The sequence below is a fragment of the Tachysurus vachellii genome, chromosome 9 (assembly GCF_030014155.1).
Source record: "Tachysurus vachellii isolate PV-2020 chromosome 9, HZAU_Pvac_v1, whole genome shotgun sequence".
NCBI lineage: Eukaryota > Metazoa > Chordata > Actinopteri > Siluriformes > Bagridae > Tachysurus > Tachysurus vachellii.
Window position 1 is genome coordinate 3209265 of NC_083468.1, and position 25000 is coordinate 3234264.

General features: G+C 40.0%; 1 protein-coding gene across 1 annotated transcript in view; it reads left to right on the forward strand.

The window, feature by feature from the left end:
• otogl (otogelin-like) overlaps positions 1-25000 on the forward strand; it is a 34465-nt gene that overhangs the window by 374 nt on the left and 9091 nt on the right. The window contains exons 3-41 of the mRNA XM_060878600.1: positions 2555-2709; positions 2999-3120; positions 3363-3568; positions 3844-3968; positions 4118-4224; positions 4878-4984; positions 5624-5749; positions 5892-6000; positions 6558-6604; positions 6744-6889; positions 7683-7815; positions 8125-8302; positions 8413-8537; positions 9151-9360; positions 10265-10411; positions 10540-10614; positions 11804-11978; positions 12108-12215; positions 12304-12442; positions 13563-13697; positions 13836-13988; positions 14730-14843; positions 15367-15483; positions 16390-16546; positions 16690-16716; positions 17835-18008; positions 18472-18750; positions 18890-19007; positions 19460-19539; positions 19630-20243; positions 20713-20890; positions 21702-21844; positions 21935-21958; positions 23222-23314; positions 23575-23758; positions 23900-24117; positions 24200-24341; positions 24447-24632; positions 24886-25000. The exon at positions 24886-25000 is cut by the window's right edge and continues 98 nt beyond it. Of these exons, the coding sequence (XP_060734583.1) occupies positions 2555-2709; positions 2999-3120; positions 3363-3568; positions 3844-3968; positions 4118-4224; positions 4878-4984; positions 5624-5749; positions 5892-6000; positions 6558-6604; positions 6744-6889; positions 7683-7815; positions 8125-8302; positions 8413-8537; positions 9151-9360; positions 10265-10411; positions 10540-10614; positions 11804-11978; positions 12108-12215; positions 12304-12442; positions 13563-13697; positions 13836-13988; positions 14730-14843; positions 15367-15483; positions 16390-16546; positions 16690-16716; positions 17835-18008; positions 18472-18750; positions 18890-19007; positions 19460-19539; positions 19630-20243; positions 20713-20890; positions 21702-21844; positions 21935-21958; positions 23222-23314; positions 23575-23758; positions 23900-24117; positions 24200-24341; positions 24447-24632; positions 24886-25000 (5791 nt within the window). The remainder of the gene's footprint in view (positions 1-2554; positions 2710-2998; positions 3121-3362; positions 3569-3843; positions 3969-4117; positions 4225-4877; positions 4985-5623; positions 5750-5891; positions 6001-6557; positions 6605-6743; positions 6890-7682; positions 7816-8124; positions 8303-8412; positions 8538-9150; positions 9361-10264; positions 10412-10539; positions 10615-11803; positions 11979-12107; positions 12216-12303; positions 12443-13562; positions 13698-13835; positions 13989-14729; positions 14844-15366; positions 15484-16389; positions 16547-16689; positions 16717-17834; positions 18009-18471; positions 18751-18889; positions 19008-19459; positions 19540-19629; positions 20244-20712; positions 20891-21701; positions 21845-21934; positions 21959-23221; positions 23315-23574; positions 23759-23899; positions 24118-24199; positions 24342-24446; positions 24633-24885) is intronic.

The window sequence follows — 25000 nt, forward strand, 5'->3', positions numbered from 1 at the left end:
CACACACACCAAACAAAATAAAGCTGGTGAGTCTGAGGTTCAAAAGAATGACATGCTTATCTCCCAGAAACCTGAAAGTAACACAAAATTGTTGATTTTTATGAATCCTATAGTGATTTTAAGAACTATTAAAAGAGGAGAAAAAAATAAAATATTACTTACAATTACATTTATTTCTACCTTCCAATAATATCCATGGCATTGATTTAAAAAATTGAACTTTGCACTGTCATTATAAATTAAACATTGATTACCCATGATGCATCGCGATAAAGCCATAAGCTCAAAAAATAACCAATATTTGCCTAGTTATTCATCTATTATTTTTTCATATGTTTTATAACTCAATATTAAAGCACAGAGTTACAAGTTTTCAGCCCTCGTTCGTCGCTTTAGATATTTTAGCCAAATGTGGAACCTTAGACTTATGTCCTTATGCTGCCCTCCAAATGGGACAGACTTTATCTCAGTAACACAAATGCTGCAAAAATGCAGACAACTTCCTTCCTAGTAGAACCTACTAAAGGTACTATGACTCATTTTTGAAGCATGCAAAAAAGCTTAAATATTGTGTTATATTATTTTAATCAATTAATGGTACATAAACGACTGAGAAACAAACCAACAAAAAAAAGTAAATATTTAAAAGTGCACTATTTCAAAAGTTTTCATTTTCTCTGAACGCATTTGATACACATACAATAAAAAGCTTCGTCACTATAAATATTTCTTCATTTTATAATTTGTGCTAAGCATAATGCAAACTATTGAACCCTATAGTCATACGACATCAGTATACTTCTATACTTATATTACTACAGACTTTATATTTGTAATTGTGTAGAGTAAAGAGTAAGCCTTAATATTACACTTGATTTTCACATAGTATAGTTTTTAAATTGTGTTTTGCTTTTCAAAACATTCGATATACTTTATGAAAATATTTAAAAGCTTCAGTCTGTCAGTCTGTCATTAACATGTGCTGTTGGACTCAATCAGTACAAATCACGTTCAACATATTCGGCAATTTTAACGAAGGATATATACAGTACAGTAAATGTATATTTTTTTATATAAAAAACAAGCATATATATAAACACGAATATAAGAAAAGGCTTGAAATTGCAAGATTCAATAATAAATTAGAATGTTCAGTGTTTATTTATTACCAGGTGAGGTGATGTGATGAAAACTGCAGATCTGTAATTTAAAAACAAATGGATTTTTTAAGGTTGTGATTGTAGTTGAGGCGAAACAATGATTTATAATAGGTTGAGAAATAGTTAGATGATAAAATTGTGTAAGACTATGTGCCTACTTTGTGTTAGCCACTGTACATAAAACCAGAGTCCCTGTGTTTAAGCCATAAGGTACAATGTTTTATAGCGTAAAGCACTGTTAAGAAATAAAGAAGTCTACAACAGAACCCTGAATTTTGAGCTTCTGCTTTAGTCAGAATCAGTAAATAAAAGAACAAGTTCTTTTTGATGAAACAAACTTTTTATCAGTTCAGTAATACAGTATCATGATTCACTGCGAATGGACTCGAATGCACTCACTTTACCGTAAACCGTATCTTAAAACGAATCGGAATTGTAAAACGGTAAGGTCAGTATAAATGACTTAATCAAATGTAATACACAGTGCACTTTTATCTGTGGCCAGCAAGTATGCTTCATTTCTTCTGTGAATTTGCTGGCATTGGATTACAAATGTGCTTAGAGAAAAGTGCTGCTGACAAAGACCCTCTGTACATATGTTAAATTAACCAGGTATAGACCTACCATAAAGCACCCAGGTGTGTCCAGGGCAGTAACAGGTCAAGACCATGAGTGTGATGCAGGAAGTACTTTTTATTTTCTTATTTTTATCCGTAATCATAATCTTAAATACAACAAGAAACAATACAGATTTACAACATAGATCTTTTTAATTGTTCCTTAATTTTGTAGAATAGTTTTTATGAAAAGGTGTGTGTGTGTGTGTGTGTGTGTGTGTGTGTGTGTGTGTGTGTGTGTGCTCCTAGGGGTACTTGGACAAGTGTATTAACAAAAGAGAAACTTTGTGGGGAAATATAGCACTTTTATGAGTTATTCATTTATCCAGAACAAATATAACTAATATGATTATAATGTAAGTAACTTTTTATTACACAGATTAATTGTACAACCAGATTTAGACTTTGACACAATATTTTTTTTTTTATATAACAAAATTAAGGTATAATCTTTAAAAAGGAATGTGCTTTGATGTGCAGATACTATTTTGTTTGTGATTCTTTGTGATTCTTTTTTCATTAAAAAAAATATTTATTTAACGGTTTTAATTTAGATAATGGTTAGAATGTGTGTGTGTGTGTGTGTGTGTGTCTTTAGTGACTTTTTTGGATTTGCTCGGAAGGAAAATGCCTCATTCTCTTCCTTAGTCCTTTAGTTAATTTGATGTCAGGTATTATAAGAGCTTTTCATTAGATATTAGGATTTGCAGTAGATATTAAACTGTACAATGCTTGACGTGATTTTTGTAATTAAACAAACGTCTTTGTTAATTTCAGTTCCCAATCTCGGGCAGGACCGGGATGGGATTTGTCGCTCATGGGGTCAACACCACTTTGAGACATTCGATGGGATGTACTACTACTTCCCTGGAACATGTTCATATATCTTGGCCAAAGACTGTCACTCACCAGAGCCCCAGTATACTGTGTGGGTGAGTTATAGATGCTTTTACAGCTCCCCTTTAGGTGAAGCTGAGCTACAGACCACCTTAAAACTATAGAGTCTCTTTTTATTTACTGTGACATTTTACCTTCTCTGAGATCGTCACATATCGAACATACATTTTATTTAAACTTTGATAAACATTGTTTTGGATTGTTTTAAAGAATAGCTTTCATTCATTTATTTCAAAACAGAAACGACGACATTCCGAATGCTTCGTTTTTTTTGCCTTCCTTTCCATTTATCTGACTTTCTCTCTGTCTTTCTCTGAATGGCAGGTTCACAACAGTCGTTCCTGTCATGGCTCGGTGTACTCTTGTACTCGTTCTCTCAGTCTTTTCATTCCTAACGAGGAGGAGATCCACATTATAGGCTACCGGGTACTGAAGGGGGAACAGAGGTTAGTCTAATTAGACCTATTAATAAATAAAAAAAGTGAAGTAAAAGTACATTAACCGATGTATTTATTCTTATTTCTTAACACTCTTTATAAGATTAGAATTCTTTCTTTTTACACAATACAATGAGTCACTAAAGTTGACTCTGTTGCTCATCCTGATTCACCGCAGACCTTTTCCGGCTTTTATAATGAAAGCGAAGTCTCTCTGGCGTTTTAATTTTGTTCTTATTCTGCTCCTGTAGATTGACTTTGCCTCAGACGGTTCACAATGTCTTTATCGAGCGACTCGCTGACTACATCCTGGTGAAGAGCACGTTTGGCTTTTCTCTGGCATGGGATGGAAGCTCTGGCGTCTACCTCAAAATGACAGAGGAGCACAAAGGCCGGCCTTGTGGCCTGTGCGGAAACTACAATGATGACGGATCAGATGATCTCAGCAGCAGTCACGGTGAGACAAACAGCCTGAGACATACTTACCGTGTCTATCAGCAACCATTTCAGATGAATTACATCAGTTCTGCATGTTGACTTGGGGTTTATTAATGTCGTGACACGAGTAATGCAGATGAAAGGACGAGCTCAAATGTTCCAGCGATTGATATAAAAGGAATCGGTATAAATTTATTACATCATTTTTTTGTTTGTCTCCTGCATCCTAGATAGAGACTTAATCTCTATATCAAAACAGTTCTCAGGTTTAGCTTTCGTTTGTTCTACTTTAAGGTATAAAAACGGATGATGTTGCTGAGTTTGGGAACAGCTGGATGGTGGATCTTCCTCATGAGCCACCTTGTCCTGCTATAGATGACGACTTTCCTGGACCATGCTCATACGAGTCCGAAATGGATGTAAGTGTGTAGGACATCAGTGTGATGGTCAAACATGCTGTTTGTTTCGCTTTTTTGTTTGTTTTTGTCAAACATAAAATGGCACTTCACTTCAGTATTTAATATTTAGTCAGTGTATTTAGACAACATGTTTTCTGTCCCTCACACAGGATGCCATCGAGAAGTGCAGTGCTTTGCTTTTCTTTCCTTTCATCTCCTGCCATGAGCATATAGATCCCAATCCTTTTGTTGCCAGCTGTGTTTCAGATCTATGTGTGTAAGTAAAACCAGAATTTGTGTGCATGTGTGTATGTGTTTATATGATATGCAGAATTCAAACCCTGAACCCAGAATTCAATGCCCTATTGCGCTAAAGTTCCTTTAAATGCTGCATTTGAAGTGAAGTTAAATTTTAGCACTTGGACGAGAGTGAACATTCGCACTAGCTATACTCAGCATTTCTATCGCAGAAGCTAAGAAATGAATCATGAGCAGGCAATAGCATCAAATATACATTTTTTAACAATATATATATATATATATATATATATATATATATATATATATATATATATATATATATATATATATACACACACTTTCTCTCTCCCAGAACTGAATATGTTTAATAGGGTGAATAAAATGATGACACTTGAATTTATGCAGATGTTCAGGTACAGCTGCTGAGTAAAATTGCAAAGAAGTGCAAATTCCAGATGTTTAGTTTGATATTTCTATATTTATCTATTCATACTTTGGATGTTTGCTTCACCTTCATGCTCTCTCTTCTCCCTTTGTCGTCCAGTTAGGTACCTTAAGTCGTTTGCATGTGAAAGATATGTACAGTATAAGCCAAAGGTGTATAATTTATCCGTTTGCTACCTTTATATCTGAGGATGTATAGTGATTTTGACACTGTACATTTTTCAGCTCACATGAGGAAGAAACATTTTGCCGGACGCTTGTCGAATACACCAGGGCCTGCTCCCATGTGGGTTATCCAGTCCGAGAATGGAGAGACAGCTTCCCTACGTGCGGTCAGTCTCGTCTATTTCATTTATTAAACATTTAACAGGTTACTGAAAAGCAATTCTCGCAATCTTCAGTGTATTAAACAGTACCTATGGACTTAATACTCGTTCTGACGTGTTATCAAGGGATGCGCTGATCTGATATTGCGTATCGATATTGGGGTATCGGTCTAAATGCTAGATTGAAAATTGGAAAGGATGCTGATGGTTGCCTTTAATTAGCTCATACAGTGAATACAATCTGTGTTGTCTGTATTATTTAACAATATATATATTAAGGGGAAGTCGTGGCCTAATGGTTAGAGAGTTTGAATCCTAACCCTAAGGTTGTGGGTTCGAGTCTCGGGCCGGCCACGACTGAGGTGCCCTTGAGCAAGGCACCGAACCCCCCAACCGCTCCCCGGGTGTCGCAGCATAAATGGCTGCCCACTGCTCCGGGTGTGTGTTCACATTGGATGGGTTAAATGCAGAGAACGAATTCTGAGTATGGGTCACCATACTTATCTGTATGTCACGTCACTTTCACTTTTTATTGTGTTGTTTATATAAATGATATACTATAACATTTTCACTTTTCGAGTTTGGGACCCGTCTGCTCGCATAATCGAGCATTCATATAGAATATTGTTATGTTGTGTGTTACAGCGGATGGATGTGAAGATAGCTTTGTCCATAGAGACTGTATCAGTTGCTGCCCCCCCACCTGCACTTTTGAAAAAGAGTGTCTAGGCACCAACCTGCACTGTCTGGATGGGTGCTACTGCCCCGATGGTAATTATAATGACATAGTCTTTCCTCATAGAGCGTTATATCAAGGAGAACTGGTTCTCAGTGCTCAGTAATTTTGCTGGAAATTGGTATTTTGTATCTGTTTATAAATTTCCCTCATTTTTCTTCTCTATTTTCACTCCAGGGTTGATTCTACAGAATGGAACGTGTATAGCGGTGTCTCAGTGTCCATGTGTATATCATGGCACAGCTTATCCTTTGGGTCATGTTTTGGAGCAGGGCTGTAGTGTCTGGTAATAAACCCAATAATAGCCGTGCTTGAGAGTTTGGGACCTCTGGTGTTCAAATAGTCCAATTGCATTAGATGCATAATTCATAGAATGCTAATATTGCACATTTCCATATCATCACATATTTGCATTGTGATATATCGTGTTATGATGTATTATTTTAATAATATCGCTTTTGTAAATTTGTCTAAATTGAAGTAAGAGTTTAAACAGGGCACATCTGGCTCATTGGCTTGGTTTATGACATATTTGGTCATTGCAAGTAATCTATCCAAGAAGCCCCACTATATTTCATCAGTAATCTTAGGCTTCACTCAGTCCATTAACTGGGTCATTTACATTTCTCCTATGTACTATTTTGCCTTAATACCACATAAACTAAAACATTTTTAAATGTACATCCTGTAATATGATTTTCCATAGAAATACAGTAGATGAATATTTGACACTGTGCGTAAGAGCTCGTGCATTGAGGATGTCCTTTCATATTTTATTTTTTTTGTGTTGCGGTGGCATTTTGTCAATTTATATTCTCTGTCTTCCTGTCGTTATGTTTTCAGTGTCTGCTTAGGAGGAGTATGGAACTGCACTGAAAGCAATTGCACTTGTAAGATTGCTTTTCCTCTTCCGTGTTCATGTGGTCTAATCCCTGTGTTTTTTGCATGGCCATAATGTTTTTAAACATATGGAAAAATGATGTATTAGTTTAGCTGAGTATTTCTGTGTATGTGTGTGTTAAATGCCAGCGGAGTGTACGGTGATGGGTGACACTTATGTGACCACGTTCGATGGCCGCATTTACATGCACACGGGCAAATGCCAGTACGTACTGGTGAAGAGCCGTGGCAACACCAAGTTTACTGTCACTGTGCAATATGCAGCATGTGGAGAGGTAAGTGTGTGTGTGTGTGTGTGTGTGTGTGTGTGTGTGTGTGTGTCTAAGCCAGTACACCAGTAAAGCCTATATTTCATGTCCACATATGTTCTTTAAAGAAGCGGAGATTAGCTGGTTTTACAGTAGGTTTAATTCCAACAATTCAGCAAACGTCTGACAAAACTTATTATACCGGTGGAATCGAAGTGGTTCCTGATCGGTCAGAATTACGACTCTTTATACGACTCATACAACTCCTTGAAGATAAGATCGGAAGCCCGTGCTTTAGGGCATCAATATATGTGTAAAATAAAGATATCAAGCTGTTTAATTCTGCAGAATCACTGCATGATTTATTTCTGCATGAAAAATCTTTTTTTCTTTTTTTTCTCCACCCTTCTTTAGTGTTAAAGAATAGAGTGTAGAATCTCGTATGTAAATTGTTGTATGTAAATCTCTTAGCATCGGTGGGAGCACTTACAGCAGGTTGGGAGATTTTCTTGACATGTGACATCTATAAACATATTTTATTTTCTCTAGTCTGGTCATTGCTGGAACAAGAAAGACCCAAGCTCTGATTGATTTTTTTTTTGTGATGAGTGTATAAACATGCAAATTCTGAGCTTTTTATATGATTTGAGCTTTATTTATATCAGCAGGTGTTATAAGTTTGCCTTAATGAATATGCAAATTGGGTGTTTTCACCTAATTTACATGACAGTCAAAGTCATTTTGGGGACATATAATTTATGCTCAAATTAACACGACCGAAGGACATATAATATAATGTTTAATTTGGGGTTCGTGTCAGTCTCAGGAAGATTCCTGCAGTCACTCAGTGACTCTGGTGGTGGATGAAGATGTCAGCAGGCAGGTCACCCTCAATAGAGAAGGAGAGGTCATTATTGGGGCCAGCATGGCTGTCAGTCTACCTTACTCAAATGGTAAGCTTACAACCGTATCCTTTTTTATTACAGCATCTTTTCTTTTTGAGGTTTGGAGGTGCTTTACTCTTTTTTTGTAATGACTCTTGGCTTCTTCAATGTAATATTGTCTCCACTCAGATGATGCCATTTTGTTTCAACAGACCACAACAAAATAAGCACTCTCGGCTATAATTATTTTAGCAGTTCCTGTTTATTGTTTATCCTTATTCATTATTTTACCGCCAGATTTCAATGTTTTCGATTCAGTCTTTACAGTAAGTTAATACATAACGGATCGGTTAACGTATTCGTGTGCGTGTTTGTTAGACGTAGTGTCTGTGCGCAGGCTAACGTCTGCGTTTGTGGGCCTGCGAGCTTCCTTTGGACTGAAGCTGCATTATGACTGGCAGGGTGGGCGAATCTATGTGCAGCTGGAAAGCACATGGACAGGTGGCACTCTGGGACTCTGTGGAACACTTAATGGCAACCTGCGAGATGACTTCCTGTATGTGCTTCTCTGTTTGGCACTACATTTTATGATCACCTTTGAAGTTGTGGCTTGTGTGTGTGAGTGTGTTTGTGTACATTTTATAAATGATCTGTGTTGTGTACTAGCTCTCCAGCTGGTATGATAGAAGGAACACCACAGCTGCATGCCAATGCATGGAAAGTGTCTTCAGCATGTATCAGCCCTGTTAACATCCCCATCATCGACTCCTGTGAGACGAACCAACAAAATAGTATGTACATATAGTCATTTATAGACATCTCATACATAGCTATCTCATCTAACAGTCTGCATTGATATCTAGACTAGATAACATTTCGACTTTATGAACAACATGATTCATGTATCTTGTTTATTCTGCTTAAATTTTATTTTGTTTGGTTTTGTTAGATGAACCCTTAAGGAATATTAAGGCCCCGTATTTGTATATATGATCTCATCTGTAAAATTCAGTACCACGCAACATTGAAAAAATTGCCTTAGTTCTCTTGATGCGACTGCCTGAGTCATAAAAAAAAGATTCTCAAATGAATATAAAGTTCTTAGCGCCTCTAAGTAAATGCCTCAGAATTTAGAGGCGCAGACTTCAGTTTGCGGCAGAGTAATGACCCGAGGCATACTGTTAAAGCAACTGTTTGTATTTCCAAGATTGAAAAATAAGGTAAAAAGCCTACAAATCAAATGCATCGCATTATATTGGGAACGTCTTATAAGGAATACATTTGATTCAAATGATAATTACAGATAGATAAAAATGCAGTCTGACGTTTCCAAATGCAATGACTGTAACATGGGCTTTTATTTTTTTTTGCTTGCTGCTGTGATCCTATCCTGTTGTGTTGCAGTGTTCTATGCGTCATTGTGTGATGTTCTGACTGGAGACGTGTTTGCTGCATGCCACTCGTACGTGAGTCCCGGTGTGTACCACCAGCAGTGCCGCTATCAAGCCTGTCGCTGCGGCAGTAGATGTCTGTGCACTGCTCTTGCCCATTACGCCTACATCTGTTCCAAACACGGCATCTCCATATACTTCAGAGCACACGTCTCCGAATGTGGTCAGTTTACTCCTTCACATCTTTATCTGTTAAACCACACAAATACTGTTAAGCCATTAACACAAGCACATACTTGTTTGTGTGTTCTGCCTTATAACCATCCACAAGCATGAATAAGTCTGTAATCAATATAAAATTATGCCTTATTTAATAAGTCATTAAAGGTTGGCTGTGGGGGATGTGGTAGCCTAGTGGTTAAGGTGCTGGACAACCGATTGGAAGTCCTGGGTCCAGCAAGCTGCCACCGCTGGGCCCCTGAGCAAGGCCCTTAACCCTTAATTGTTCATTCATTCATTCATTTTCTATCGCTTATCCGAACTACCTCGGGTCACGGGGAGCCTGTGCCTATCTCAGGCGTCATCGGGCATCAAGGCAGGATACACCCTGGACGGAGTGCCAACCCATCGCAGGGCACACACACTCATTCACTCACGCAATCATACACTAGGGACAATTTTCCAGAAATGCCCACTTCTCCGGGTGTGTGTTCACGGTGTGTTTGTGTGTTCACTGCTGTGTGTGTGCACTTTGGATGGGTTAAACGCAGAGAACAAATTCTGCATATTCACCCTACTTAGCTGTATGTCACGTCACTTGGTTTTATCCTAATGAAAACTCCTATATTACAGATATTTTATTTAGACCTTAAGGTAGGCACTACCTTAGAACTATAGGCAGACAGCCCTGAACATTCTTTTGTCTTATAATATTAACAATATAATTATATTTAATATTTTTAACGAAATACTGAAATACATTTTTAATGTATATTTAAAAAATGTGTGTGTAAATAAAACAATAACCTGTAACATTAATTGTTGAAGAATCTGATGTTATGATGGTTATGTGTGTGTGTGCGTGCGTGCGTGCGTGCGTGTGTGTGTGTGTGTGTGTGTGTGTGTAGGCATGATCTGCTTAGGAGGAATGATGTACCACTCTTGCACAACGAGTTGTGGGAGAACATGCCAGTCAGTGAGTAGTGATGAAGAGTGTGATGAAGACTGTGCTGAAGGGTGTGGCTGCATGGATGAGATGTACTATGATCATGCACGTCAGCGCTGTGTACATCTGTAAGGAAAACACACACACACACACACACACACACACACACACACATTTCTCAGGTCACATATTGTTTTTTAAGTCATTTTTGTCATTGTTGCTTGTTCGCTTGTTTAGTTCTCAGTGCCATTGTTACTTCATGGGTTCAGTCTTTCAGCCAGGAGAAGTTTCCTTTAGCTCCTCTGGGCCATGGTAAGTGTGTGTGTGTGTGTGTGTGTGTGTGTGTGTGTGTGTGCAGGTTTGTAAAGTGTTCTGGGTAAAAGGAGTAAAACAGAGTTTCTGTATTATAGCAAGGAGTAAATATTGTGGCAAACGGTAATTGTTTTATAAGCGTATCTCTTGTATTAGTGTCTTTATTGTGCTAAATGTTTTGCTAATTCTGTAATACTATTATGTATGTTATGTAAAAATTATTATGTATGCTAACTATTTATGGAAAATCTAATGTCATTTGTTTTTTTAAGTCTCTGTAGAAACGGTCGTATGGAGTGTGTGCCCGAAGAAAGAGGTAAATGCTAAAATTGCTCCTTTTTAAATTCTGTCTTTGACTCTTAGCCTTCTGACTCTTAGCCTTCTGACTCTCAGCCTTCTGACTCTCAGCCTTCTGACTCAGCCTTTTGACTCACAGCCTTCTGACTCTTAGCCTTCTGACTCTTAGCCTTTTGACTCTTAGCCTTTTGACTCTCAGCCTTCTGACTCATCCTTCTGACTCTTAGCCTTCTGACTCACAGCCTTCTGACTCTTAGCCTTCTGACTCTCAGCCTTCTGACTCTTAGCCTTTTGACTCACAGCCTTCTGACTCTTAGCCTTTTGACTCGCAGCCTTCTGACTCTTAGCCTTTTGACTCTTAGCCTTTTGACTCTCAGCCTTCTGACTCAGCCTTCTGACTCTTAGCCTTCTGACTCACAGCCTTCTGACTCTTAGCCTTCTGACTCTCAGCCTTCTGACTCTTAGCCTTTTGACTCACAGCCTTCTGACTCTTAGCCTTCTGACTCTTAGCCTTCTGACTCTTAGCCTTTTGACTCTTAGCCTTTTGACTCTCAGCCTTCTGACTCAGCCATCTGACTCTTAGCCTTCTGACTCAGCTTTCTGACTCTCAGCTTTCTGACTCTCAGCCTTCTGACTCTCAGCCTTCTGACTCTTAGCCTTCTGACTCAGCCTTCTGACTCTCAGCTTTCTGACTCTCAGCCTTCTGACTCTCAGCCTTCTGACTCTCAGCCTTCTGACTCTTAGCCTTCTGACTCAGCCTTCTGACTCTCAGCCTTCTAAATTATTAGGCCTATCTAAATTTCGGTAAATTGTTTGTCAATGCAGTGTGTTGGAATTGTAAAACATCACAAACCCTCTCCTTACTTTACTGTTTTTACATTTATCTACTCAGAGCCTGAGACAGATGATTGTCCAAATGGAAAAGTGTACTATAACTGCAGGGGCCCGCAGGGTGCAGGGCCGTCTGGTGTGGGCGTGGCTTGTGAAGTCACCTGTAGGAACCTAATGCTGAACCTTACCTGTCCCCCTTTGACCCCCTGTGTGTCTGGGTGCGGATGTCCAGCAGGGTAATCTGTATTTTTCTGTCAGACTAGAAAAGGAATTAATTGAATGACTGGATTGTATAAGATCTAACAAGGAAGTTTTATAATGATTGTGTGTGTGTGTGTGTGTGTGTGTGTGTTTAATATGTACAGGTTAGTTGGTCATAATGGAGAGTGTTATTATCCAGAAAACTGCCCATGTGTCTGGCTTGGTCTAGAGTATCTTCCAGGACAGACAGTGGACACTCCCTGTTACCGCTGGTCAGTGTTTATATGGTGTTGTTTCTTGGTAACCATTTGTCTTTATCGCCACTTTTTTGAACGTGATGTATCTTGATTTTCTTTCCAGTGCGTGTCATCGTGGGTTCTTTAATTGCACATACTTTCCCTGTCCGGCCGTGTGCACCGTGTATAGCGATCGTCATTACCACACGTTTGACGGCCTAGAATATGACTATGTTAGTGATTGCCAAGTTTACCTTATAAAGGTAATGCTGTGTGTGTGTGTGTGTGTGTGTGTGTGTGTGTGTGAATGTGTGTCTATAAATAAGTTGCGTTCATTATAATATTATAATTTTATAATATTGTATTGGGTGGAAACTCAATGTAAAAGAAAAGTTTGTGATTGAATTCTACTGCTTTTATTTCTAAATAATCTTGCAATAACTGTGCAGATAAATAAACTGTGTAGTTTTTCATCAAACCAAATATTATGGGCTATTTTGTACAGATGCAGAAGTCCATTTTACTTCCAGGTTGTAACGCTGCTATCTGTGGAAAGGTTCAAGGGGGCAAATACTTATACACGACATTTTGAACACAGCCCAAGTGTGTCAGCTAAGTTAAGAGGTCCAAAGTGTCACCCATTATTGACCGTTTGTGAGTAAATCGGATTTATTAGCAAAGGAGCTTAGCAGCTTCCACAAGTGGAATGTTTTTATCACATCTACAATGACACACCTTTAAACTTGCCAAAACGATTTTAATACCAACAAAGAGGCTATGAAGGTGTGTGAGTGAGCAAGCTCTCCTTTGCGACTTGCTGTCATGGTGGATAGAATAGCTAGAAAGGATTGGCTCTCACTGCTACTAATCTTGGGAAAATCAGAGTGGATTTTTAATTAGAGCAGGATTGCTGTAATGGAGCCCAGCTGAATGTCAAACCAGTACGAACACAGCACACAAACTTTGCAATAGCTCTCAGTTAACAAAGAGCAATCTGTTCCCAATCAGCCTACACACTGGAACACACCCTGCTCCTGCCTTGTGTGTGTAGGTGTGTGTGTGTGTGTGTGTGTGTGTCTGTCTGTCTGTCTGTCTGTGCAGGGTTAGTGAAAGGACTCTGGTGTCTGTTAAAGGGCACTAAGTCTCGGTGGAGCCCATTGATCTACTCTGGGGACAGAGCCCTCGGACTCTACAAACAGACCTTACACACACACACACACACACACAAATACACACACACACTGAGATTAGGTTTAATATGCTAACCTTACTAACGAAACTGGATATAAAGTGGATAGAGATTAGTTGTAGATGAGATTAGACTGAAAAAACACTGCAGTATTCCTTTAATATTTCGCCTGATTTCTCTTTTTCCACAAATAGAGTGTAGGTGATACAGAGATTTCTATTACGGCTCAGAATAAAGACTGCTACGAGAGCGGAATAGTCTGCATGAAGAACCTGCTCGTCTATGTCGGCCTCACTAAAATCTATTTCAACGATAACTCAGGCAGACCCGTAAGTTATCCGTATACAGTACATCTGCAGCCTTGGATGATTATGAATGTGCTCTTGTGGCTGTTTGTTCTCAGGGATGGTTGTACACCTGCTCTGTTTGTATGTGTGGTGCACATTGTGTTTGTGGTGGATTTTCAGAGCCCCTCTACTGTGATTGGAAAAGGATACGAATTTGAGCTGTGGACTGCAGGCTACTACACCGTGGTCCATTTCCCTAACCACGACTTGACCGTGCTGTGGGATCGAAAAACAACCATCCACATTCGTGCCGGGCCACGATGGAAGGTTAAAGTTACTACCTCACCTTTTATAGATTACAAAATTAAGGAATCTGAAATAGCTACCAGTAATATTACGCTATACCATTAGAGCCACCGATGTCATAGAAATATTAGTATATAATCATATAATATTACAAGAAGTTAAGTCCAGGGTAATATATTATATAAACAAATGTATTTGAACACATCACAATTATATGTGCGTTTTTAACATCCTATTCTGCATTTATTTCCCTCTGCTGCTATAATAACCTCCTCTCCTCTGGGAATGTGTTCCACTGTATTTTCTGGCTATAGGATTTGTTAATTCAGCCATGAAAGCAATACTTTTTCCTGTTTCAAATGACTTGATTATACGGTTTTATATCAAGCTGTCAGCAAATGTACATACAAACTTGTCACATTTAAATGGTGCATTTCTATGGGAGTAAACTCGATCTGAACTTGATCTAAAAACATGATCTAAATTCACTTGACGTCATCGAGCTCAGCTTGGCAAACTGCCCCATAGAAAATGGTGGTGCCACGGACATGTCTGGCTTAGGCCCACTGAAACATCTACTTTTTCATATCTGTGACTCACGCGTAGGTTCAACAGAGATCTGGGGTTAGTCGAGGGGCAAGAGAAAGCTTATGAACGTTTTTATTGTAATATACCTGGACTGTTGCACCACCTTTACGTTCAACAACTTTTACTGAAAGTATTCAAACTGGGTGTTGTGTTTGTGTGTTTGTTTGTCTTCAGGGTCAGTTTAGTGGCATGTGTGGGAACTTTGACATGGTGACAGTGAATGACATGACCACAGCGGGGCACATGGAGGTCAGCAATGCTCAGGCTTTTGGTAATAGCTGGGCTCTTGGCCAGGTATGTGAGTGCAATCAGGCGTTACATGCAGTTAAGATACTGTAAGAGACAAACGAGTGCAGAAGGGTGGAGTTGGGGAGTAATACTGCATACATGTTAAAATTAGTCAATAAATAGACAGATAATTAACAGGAGAACCTGCCAATAGACATGTGAATGTGGTATGATTGATCATTTATTACATGTTTCTAATAGATACAACTAAAACCCCCTTCCCATTCCCTCATTTCATATTAATAAGAGGTCACTTCTAATCTTCTGTCTCCTCTAGTTTTTCTCTCTTAAAAGCTGTGACTATAGGACAACGTTCCTGTTTAATTTAATGCTAATTTAACAGTTTACTTAAGTTTGAAAACTAGCAGCCACTATTTTATGTTGCGATTTGATGCAAAATGACACTTTAGCTAGTTAGTTTTCACCATAGATCATTTTAACTAATATTAGAAGGCACTTAGGGTCAGAATGGGATTTTTTAACAGTTGTTTAACTCAGCGCTTTGTTTGTGTGCATGTGTTGTACATAGTGTGAGAGTGATTTTATAGTGCGCAGACCATGTGAAGGGGACCTGAGCAGACAACCATACGCTAAGCGAGAGTGCGGCCTTCTCTACAGTGATGTTTTTGCTTCATGCCACAATGTGGTGAGTGTCTCCACTGGGAGTTTAGAGATATGTTCTGTGTTGTACAGAAAAAGGTCATTGCTTACCCATGGAACACACACACACACACACACACACACACACACACACACACACACACGCACGTCTGTTAGTGATGCACCAGCAGATAGCAGTGTGGCTAAGGGCAAAATTCCCCAGTGATGAGAAAATACTTTGCAGAATTGCCCAGCAGGGGGCGGGTTTTTTTAAGAAAAGGAAATTAAAGGTGCACAAATTAGCTTAAAAAAAGTAAAAAAAAAAAAAGCCTAATTGAATGAATGCAAATTTAAATCTAAATTATTTTATTTACAATTTAAACAATACTGAAAATCTAAAAAAAAAAAAAAAAAAAAAAAACAAGATCATGACCATGGAATGAAAACAATAATTTTATGGTCATTTCTAGGCCAAAAAATATATATTTTTATAATACTTTTCATCTAAAAACGTGTTGTGGCTTAGAGCAAATCATTTACAGAGGCTTTTAGTGCAAAACAGAAAGAAGGAAAGTTTAATAAAGAATTCATAAGCAGAATGAGGAAAATATCATTATGTGCAATCAGTTTTTTTTTTCTAATGAAATAAGATATATTTCTATGCAAAAAATATACATTTCTGTTAAAATAAAACCATATGGTGTTCCCATGTGTTTAAGTTAAAATTGTTAGTTAAATTGTAATAGTTAATACATGTACATGTAAAGATGCCAGATACATTTTCTTATTTCTGTTTCTACTGCAGTGTCAGTGTGTATCATTAGCCCTGTTTATAATGCCCTTGGCACGGACTGAATGGCTGTGTAAATTAAGCTAAGCGGCCACTTGGTGTCTTGTCCTGTTGCATTGTTCTGTGCTCACTAGTGTGACTAATCTCTGACAAAACCCCCAGGTGGATGTGACCTGGTTTTATAAAAACTGCCTGACAGACACCTGTAACTGCAATCGAGGGGGTGACTGCGAGTGTTTGTGCACCAGTATTGCGGCATACGCACATAAGTGCTGCCAACACGGCGTCACGGTACACTGGAGATCTCCCACCGTCTGCCGTAAGAACACACACCGTCACACTGTCACACATGCAAACAGTGCCACGATCTAGTGACCTGCTGACCTCAGACTGCTGTCCATCATCATACCTTCTCATCACAAGAGAACATACATTTGATGTTGATTTTTGTTTCTTTTACAGCATATGACTGCGAATACTACAACCAAGGTCTGTACTATCCTCTGTCTGCTAAACATATATTTAGTTGGCTACACAATTAAAATATTAAGCACAAAAGTTTGTACTCCAGGGGATGAACCCAAACGATTCTTAAAGGTGGGGTCTCCGTTGTTTGAAGGTCAATATTGACATTTGAAATCACCAAAACAAACACCCACCTAACCCAAATGGGTCCCACCCCTGTATTGATAGCTCCGCCCACACATACATACGTAACCCAGGCAACTGATGGAAAGAAACGTGTCTTTATCATAGCTGAAGGGAAGAACAATCCGATTGCAGATAAACAAACAAGCAAAATTGACACACAAGTATAATCATGTAAAGGACAAAGACATATATTAGTTCTGTGTAACAAAACAAAACCAACGTTACTCACCTATCGAGAAGGAAAAAAGCGCCTCGGCGTCTTAAGTAAAGTTGGTCACATATTCACAGATTGGAGTTTCCTGAGTCAATAACTCCTGAGATAAACGCTGTTACTACACAAAACACGGTTGTAGCTGCGTCTCTACATTACTACGATAGAAAAGAGGTGTTATTTGTGTAGTAACAGTGTTTAGCTCAGGAGTTATTGACTCAGGAAACTCCAATCTGTGAATATGTGACCAACTTCCTGCTCCTTCAGTTCTCTCCAGCGCTGGAAAGCTGATCCTATATTAACACGTCCTACTTCTTACCTTATCGTAAGCCTTTCTTCGCTTTCTTTCTTTGTTTTTATCCTCCATGTCAATGTTAAAACCGCTTTCTGCTAATGTCACACATGCGCACTGAACACTCTCTCTGCTGCATATTGACAAGACACGCCCCTTTCTGCTCATTGGCTACACGTTTGTTTTGTATTTGTTTTGTTTGGCGGCCCGACTCAGTTTTCTGAAGCATTTCTCAAACAACGGAGACCCCACCTTTAAGCTGTACAGAGGATGTGAAAAAAGTTTGAGTTTGTTAATTGTATTGATAAATATTTATATCATAAATAGAAAAGAACTTCTGTTTCATCATTAATATCTTTACTGTATATGACACGGTCATGTTTGAGAAGCTTTTTAACATATACCGTCTACATTACCTACATCATATCTGTTTTTATGTGTGTCTGCGTTCAGAGTTGGGTGAGGGTCCGTTCACTTTGTCCGCCACTGAGCTGAACGATTCTGTGTGCATGATTGGAGCGAATGTTAGTAGTGGAGAGGTGTTTCCTGTGCTAAAGAGTAGTGCCCAGACAACTGCCATCTTTAACCTCATGATTACCAGCGGACTTTACAAGGACCGAGCTTCACGTGAGAGAACACTTTTACATTCATGTAGTTTAATTTATATTTTGTGGTGACCAGGGCTGGAATCGAATGGCAATAAAATCATCGATTCGTTAAAGAAAATAAACAAGTCAATTATATTTGTGTATAGATTCTTTTTATAGAACATCTCACTGACTCTTCTAAGTGACTGTTAATAACTTGCAACATCATGTATGGACATAATGTTCGGTAAGGTTTGATTATAGTCAATAATATGGGTTTATAGGAATAGCTAATAATTTGTCCCCAGGGCAAAAAAAAATGGCTCCTACGGCATCTCTTGTATAACAAATGTACCACAGGAGACCATCTGGCTATTAAATTTTATTTATTAAAACAACTACACACTTGTTGATGAGACAAAAAAGTTTACAGTTTTGTTTTAAAAGCTATACAGAATATTAGAGCTTTAAAGATCTTTTTGTTCTACTTCTCTGGACTTTAGGACTCCCGACTGTCTCACTGGAGTCTGCTGAGCGCCCAAACTACTTCCTGTGTGTCACACCCAGTCGCGTTGTGCGTCTGGAGCGCTGGAGACCCGACGAGGACTTTCGTCGTCAGGCAACTTTCATTCATCACCAGGCATTGTGGTTACCAGGGCGAACTTCATTTGAGCTGCACAGCCAGAAGGGGGTCTTCATTACACTTACGCACACACATGTACGTGCACAGAGCTATGACAACTCAAACTCCTTCAAGGCCAGCAGCAGTTTTAATATCGAGGGTAAGAAAGTTTCCAGAAGCACGTTAGTCTACACACCTTTAACGCTTCTCACATATTCACATATTCAGTGCTTTTTAATGGAAGTATCTTGTACATTTTTTAAAAATCTGTTTTAACTTTTCCACTTTGCACGTTTCAGAGAGCAGTTTTGTGATTCCGTATCGACTGATGTGTGAGTGGAAATACCACGCATGTGCCAGCGGATGTGTGAAAACATGCAACGATCCTGATGCCACACGCTGCCAGTTCTTGCCTCTGTAAGATTCAGAATTTAATGCACTTGAGAAAATTTGAAGGGTCTAGTATATAAAGCTTCTGGTCTAGTATATAAAGCACCACCAGGGACATTGAGATTCACCTGGATAACGAATGCAACAACGTTGTGAGGAACCGACACACCATAAGATTAACTGGAAAGATGTTTAGAGATGACCAGGCTTCTGGTTGACTCTGAGGTCTCTATAACATCACCCATTAATACACATCTGCATATGAAGATATCCAGAGGGTTCTTACTGTCCCTAGTGGCATGTGTGAAATAAAACCAAGTTATATTTTTTGATGTTTGTGTATATGCGAGAGTAACAGATGAGTTTTAATAGTAAGAGTGCTCTTAAATCTCAGTGTAAAAGTATCAGTGGTACTGCACTCATGGCACTGAAACCCTGTGTGTGTGTGTGTGTGTGTGTGTGTGTGTGTGTGTGTGCAGTGTCGAAGGCTGTTTCCCCCACTGTCCCAAAACCATGGTGTTGGATGAAGTCACGAGGCGGTGTGTGTACCAAGAAGACTGTGAGCACCACCAACATCTGCTTTTTCAACATTTATTTCCTTATGAGTTTGGTGAAATTCTGCTTTTTGATTGAAACGGTTTCTTTGCAGGTATAATACTTTCGCCAACTCCTACTCCTTACATGTTTGTGACTCGATCGAACAGAACCACCACAGCTCCTACCACAATGGTTCCGACAACCGTGACTACAACCACGAGCACTACGTCCACCACGACTACTCCCACAACAACCACTGCTCCCACCACTGAAGTCACCACTAGCACAACTCAAGCTTTTGTTACATCCCCCACCACCACCACCACCTTAATAACAACTCCTGAAATACTTACATCCTCTCCACCACTAACAGAAAGCCCTGTAGTTACCTCGACTCTTCCGACCACTAAGCCGACCACGCCTGCTACGACTACCTCAGTTACCACGACACTGCCACCCACCACTACAGAGATACTAACCACAACAGAGGAATCAACCACCGTCATCACTACTACAACTCCTGTCACCACTCAGCCTATTACAACAACCCCCCTTATCACCACAGAGACAGCCCCTGTTTCCACAGTAACCGAGGAGGAGTTTATTTTCACGTCGACAGCAGAAACAACACCAGAGACTACTCCTACTGCCCCCTCCACAGCTCCCACGACACTAAGTGCAACAACCAGCCTTCCTGCATTCGTGCTCCCTACCGGACCCTGCACGGTGAGCTTAGAGTTAAATATAAACATTTTCTTACGCATGTCAGCATTATAGAAGGACAAACCAAATGAAAAACAGAATACCAAACCCAAAAAATGTTTGTTACTGTGGTACTTTTCATTTTTCAAACTGAACAGTCTTTTATTCTGCTCAAAAATCATCTTTTATTTGCTGTTAACTTAATCTAAAAAAAAGATGAAATGTAGTAAAACCTCATGTCTGAGATTCAATACCTCCTTGTAGCTTGAGGCATTCCCTTGCCCTGCTGCCAATGTGGCCACATCACTAATGTGGGGTGGGATTAAAGGGTTGTGGTGCGTTTCAAATGAATTTACTGGCAAACATTCTGTCATTGGGCAATTTATCATCTTATCTGGACGGTTTCTTAGTTCAAACCATTATGTATTATGGAATATTAAGGAAGTGTGGTATGTAATGTGTTTTTCTGTGGGTGTTTTCTTTTCCTGTTTAGCCTCCGTACTCTGTGAGAGTTGATGAGTGCAGTGAGTATATCTGCTTTAATGGTCAGCTGATGCTACACAACTCCTCTCAGCACTGCAGGTTCAACATCAGCCAACCGCAGTGTAACCTGTTGGGCATGCCCATTCAGATCAACACAGACCCCTGCTGTCCTCTGTGGCGCTGTCCCTGTAAGACACGCACCTTTTACTTCTCTGTTTAGACACTAGACATCATATCGTCGCTGTCGGGCGGAAACCTCGTATGTCCAAATTTTGTCAATTTCATATTTTTTCACATATCGAAGCTATTGGTCAGTCCCCACGTGGGTCTGTTATTTTTACAAGTTATTAACCAATCTAAAGTCTTGAAAATAGTTTGAGCGCAAATCTCATAACTCCATTGGACACTTCAACTGTCCACCTCTTCCTCACTCCGCGGGAGAGCTTCACGGCATATTTCTCCTCAAGAAGAGTCGCGACGAATCAACACGTCTTCTGAGGTAAATGTCTTCAAAACACTGGGCTCAAAGAAAAAAAAATCTTGACCCCCGCTAGTTCTGGTGCTCGTCTGAGGACAGGAATTTAGCGCAAGACAATCCACTGCAACGCGGACTAAACCCTGTGTACTGCAGATAAGGTACGGCGTTTTTTTAATTTCCTGAAAAATAACGGTTTTGGAGATACGAGGTTTCCGCCCGACAGCGACGATATCTTAATGAATTATTAGAGGATCAAATTTTACATATAGCTCAAAACTGTAATCGTATACAGTAGAATTGCCTGTAGCTCATCTGCTGTTATGCAGGAGTAGAAAGGGACCCCTGTGCACATCAACTAAAGCTGCTCAACCTGAAGCATTTGTATTACAGTCCCAACAATGTTAGGGTCAATATGTTAGTATCACTATACGCAGCAACAGACCAGCTACAGTCTTTTCACGGCTGAACGTCTTAGACTTAGACAAACAGCGACACTGATACTGATGTGTGTGTACCGTCAGGCCGCTGCTCTATAATCTCAGACCTTCGTGTGATCACATTTGACGGGAACAACGTTGCTCTGTATGATAACGGCTCCTATATACTGGTCCACCTGCCCCGAGAGAACATTGTCGGACATGTGGAGAAATGCCCCACCAGTGAGGTGAACAACACACACTAACGTTCCTATAGAAACATAAAAACATGACTTTTCTTTTTTCTCATATATTAATTCATTCTTTTGGTGTTTCAGAGTGTGAACTACATTAGACGACCTGTAAGTTTACTGTTGTTATTAAAAATGTTATTGTCAGTATGAAAATACAGTAGTTTGGGTGTTTATGTCTTTATTTGTGCTCGATCTTACCCCTCTCTCTCTCTCACTTTCTCTCTCTTTCTCTCTCTCTCTCTCTCTCTCTCTCTCTCTCTCTCTCTGTCTGTCTGTCTCTCTCTCTCTGTCTCTGTCTCTCTCTCTCTCTCTCTCTCTCTCTCTCTCTCTCTCTCTCTCTGTCTGTCTGTCTCTCTCTCTCTGTCTCTGTCTCTCTCTCTCTCTCTCTCTCTCTCTCTCTCTCTGTCTCTCTCTCTCTCTCTCTCTCTGTCTCTGTCTCTCTCTCTCTGTCTGTCTCTCTCTCTCTCTCTCTCTCTCTCTCTCTCTCTCTCTCTCTCTCTCTGTCTCTCTCTCTCTCTCTCTTTCTCTCTCTCCCTGTCTCTGTCTCTCTCTCTCTCTCTCTCTCTCTCTCTCTCTCTCTCTCTCTCTCTCTCTCTCTCTCTCTGTCTCTCTCTCTCTGTCTGTCTCTCTCTCTCTCTCTTTCTCTCTCTCTCTCTCTCTCTCTCTCTCTCTCTCTCTCTCTCTCTCTCTCTCTCTCTGTCTCTGTCTCTCTCTCTCTGTCTGTCTCTCTCTCTCTCTCTCTTTCTCTCTCTCTCTGTCTCTCTCTCTCTCTCTCTCTCTCTCTCTCTCTCTCTCTCTCTCTCTCTCTCTCTCTCTCTGTCTCTGTCGCTCTCTCTCTCTCTCTCTCTCTCTCTCTCTCTCTCTCTCTCTCTGTCTCTCTCTCTCTCTGTCTCTCTCTCTCTGTCTGTCTCTCTCTCTCTCTCTTTCTCTCTCTCTCTGTCTCTGTCTCTCTCTCTCTCTCTCTCTCTCTCTCTCTCTCTCTCTCTCTCTCTCTCTCTCTCTCTCTCTCTCTCTCCCTGTCTCTCTCTCTCTCTCTCTCTCTCTCTCTCTCTCTCTCTCTCTCTCTCTGTCTCTCTCTCTCTCTCTGTCTCTGTCTCTCTCTCTCTGTCTGTCTCTCTCTCTCTCTCTCTTTCTCTCTCTCTCTGTCTCTGTCTCTCTCTCTCTCTCTCTCTCTCTCTCTCTCTCTCTCTCTCTGTCTCTCTCTCTCTCTCTCTCTCTCTCTCTCTCTCTCTCTCTCTCTCTGTCTCTGTCTCTCTCTCTCTGTCTGTCTCTCTCTCTCTCTTTCTCTCTCTCCCTGTCTCTGTCTCTCTCTCTCTCTCTCTCTCTCTCTCTCTCTCTCTCTCTCTCTCTCTCTCTCTCTCTCTCTGATAGACTCCTACTGGTGGAACGTCTGGCCTGTGTTTTAAGAAGTTGAACATAACCACTCATGCCTACAGGATCATGATCAGTCGCCTTGACCGCAAAGTACAAAGCTATCTAATAACATTAACTTGCTAGACATATAATCATACCCTATTCTATTCTATAAATAAATAATATATAATCCTATTCTATTCTATTTCATCATATTGAAATTGTTTTTCACTCACTGAGTTTATTCCTCATTTAAACTACTAATCTTTTGTGTCTTGTCACTGCCACGTTTTTGTAAAAAGAAATTATTTTATTTGTGTTGTATTTTTAATATTTTCCTTAAGTTGTAATGCTTCTTTTCCTGGCTGCAGGTGTCTGTGAACCAGATCACAGCTCGGCTGCCGTTCACCAGATTGAACCTGCACATTGATGACACAGGGACCATGTACATCATTCACACACCCAGTGGAATCAGTATCCAGTGGTACCACAGCACCGGTATCATGGTCCTGCAGTATGGTGCCCCTGATAACACCTCCACTAGAGGCCTCTGCGGTCAGTGTGTGTGTGTGTGTGTGTGTGTGTGTTATACAAACATTTCGATGTATAGCAGATTTGATCAATGGATAATTTAAATCTTTTTAAATTCTCAAATGTTCGAGAGGGTTTAAGACAAATGTGTGCTTTGTCTTTCAGGCTGTTGTGACGGTAACCCAGCAGATGACTTACGTTTGCCTAACGGGACTGTGATGCGAAATGTGGAGGACATACCTTTGTTTCTTCACAGCTGGATGGTGGACACATCCGAAGAGACGGATTACTTCCGGAGAGTGGGAGACAACTGCACCACAGGAAACTGCACCAAATGTTTTCAAATGCTCAACCAGAGCCCCTTCTCCAAGTGCCACCACAAGGTCCTGCACAGAAATATAAATATTTATAAAACTATTACTGTCAGTGAACGTCGAAGTGTAAATTTTGTATATTTGTATGTAGGTTTCACCGGAGCAGTTCTGTGACAAAATCTGGGCAGGTGACCTGCACTACAAGGAGCACGAGTGTGACTTTCTTGCTGCTTATGTGGCCATCTGTTACACTCACCAGATATGCTTCAGCTGGAGGAAAAGTAACTTCTGCCGTGAGTGTTCACGTGTATCACAGACGTATCAGATCTCACGCACTAGCTCTAGATCGTGTTTGTACATTTTGCGTTATTTATCGTGTGCATGTTTACACACGACAGCTCTGAAGTGTCCTCTTGGAAAAGAGTACAAGCCATGCGTGAACACGTGCAAGACGATGACGTGTCAGAATCGGGATTATTACGAGGAGAGCATCTGTACTTCCATTCGAGAGGAGTGTGTGTGTAAGAGTGGGACCATCCTGCACCGAGCTGATTCTGCATTCTGTGTCACCGAGGAACAGTGTGGTGAGAAATCAAGGGCTCACGATTTAGTTATATCATGTTTAATCATTAAAGACATGCTGTTAGATTTTTACTTATTAAACATTATTTACATATTTTATTGATTTTGCTCAACTATGGCATTTACAGTATGTAAATCTAATCTTTGTGACTTGTCATAACCCTAACTGAGCTATTGCTTATTACTGAGTGCTTATTATTAGTGCATATAAGTACATATGTGTACATGTGTGTTTGTTAAACATGTGCATGCCAGTGTGTACGGATAACGATGGCTCCCCGCGGGCCCCAGGGGAGGTGTGGAATGGTTCTCTTCGAGGTTGTTGTCTGTTCACTTGCCTGGCAAATGGCAGTGTTGTCCCGGTAGAGCC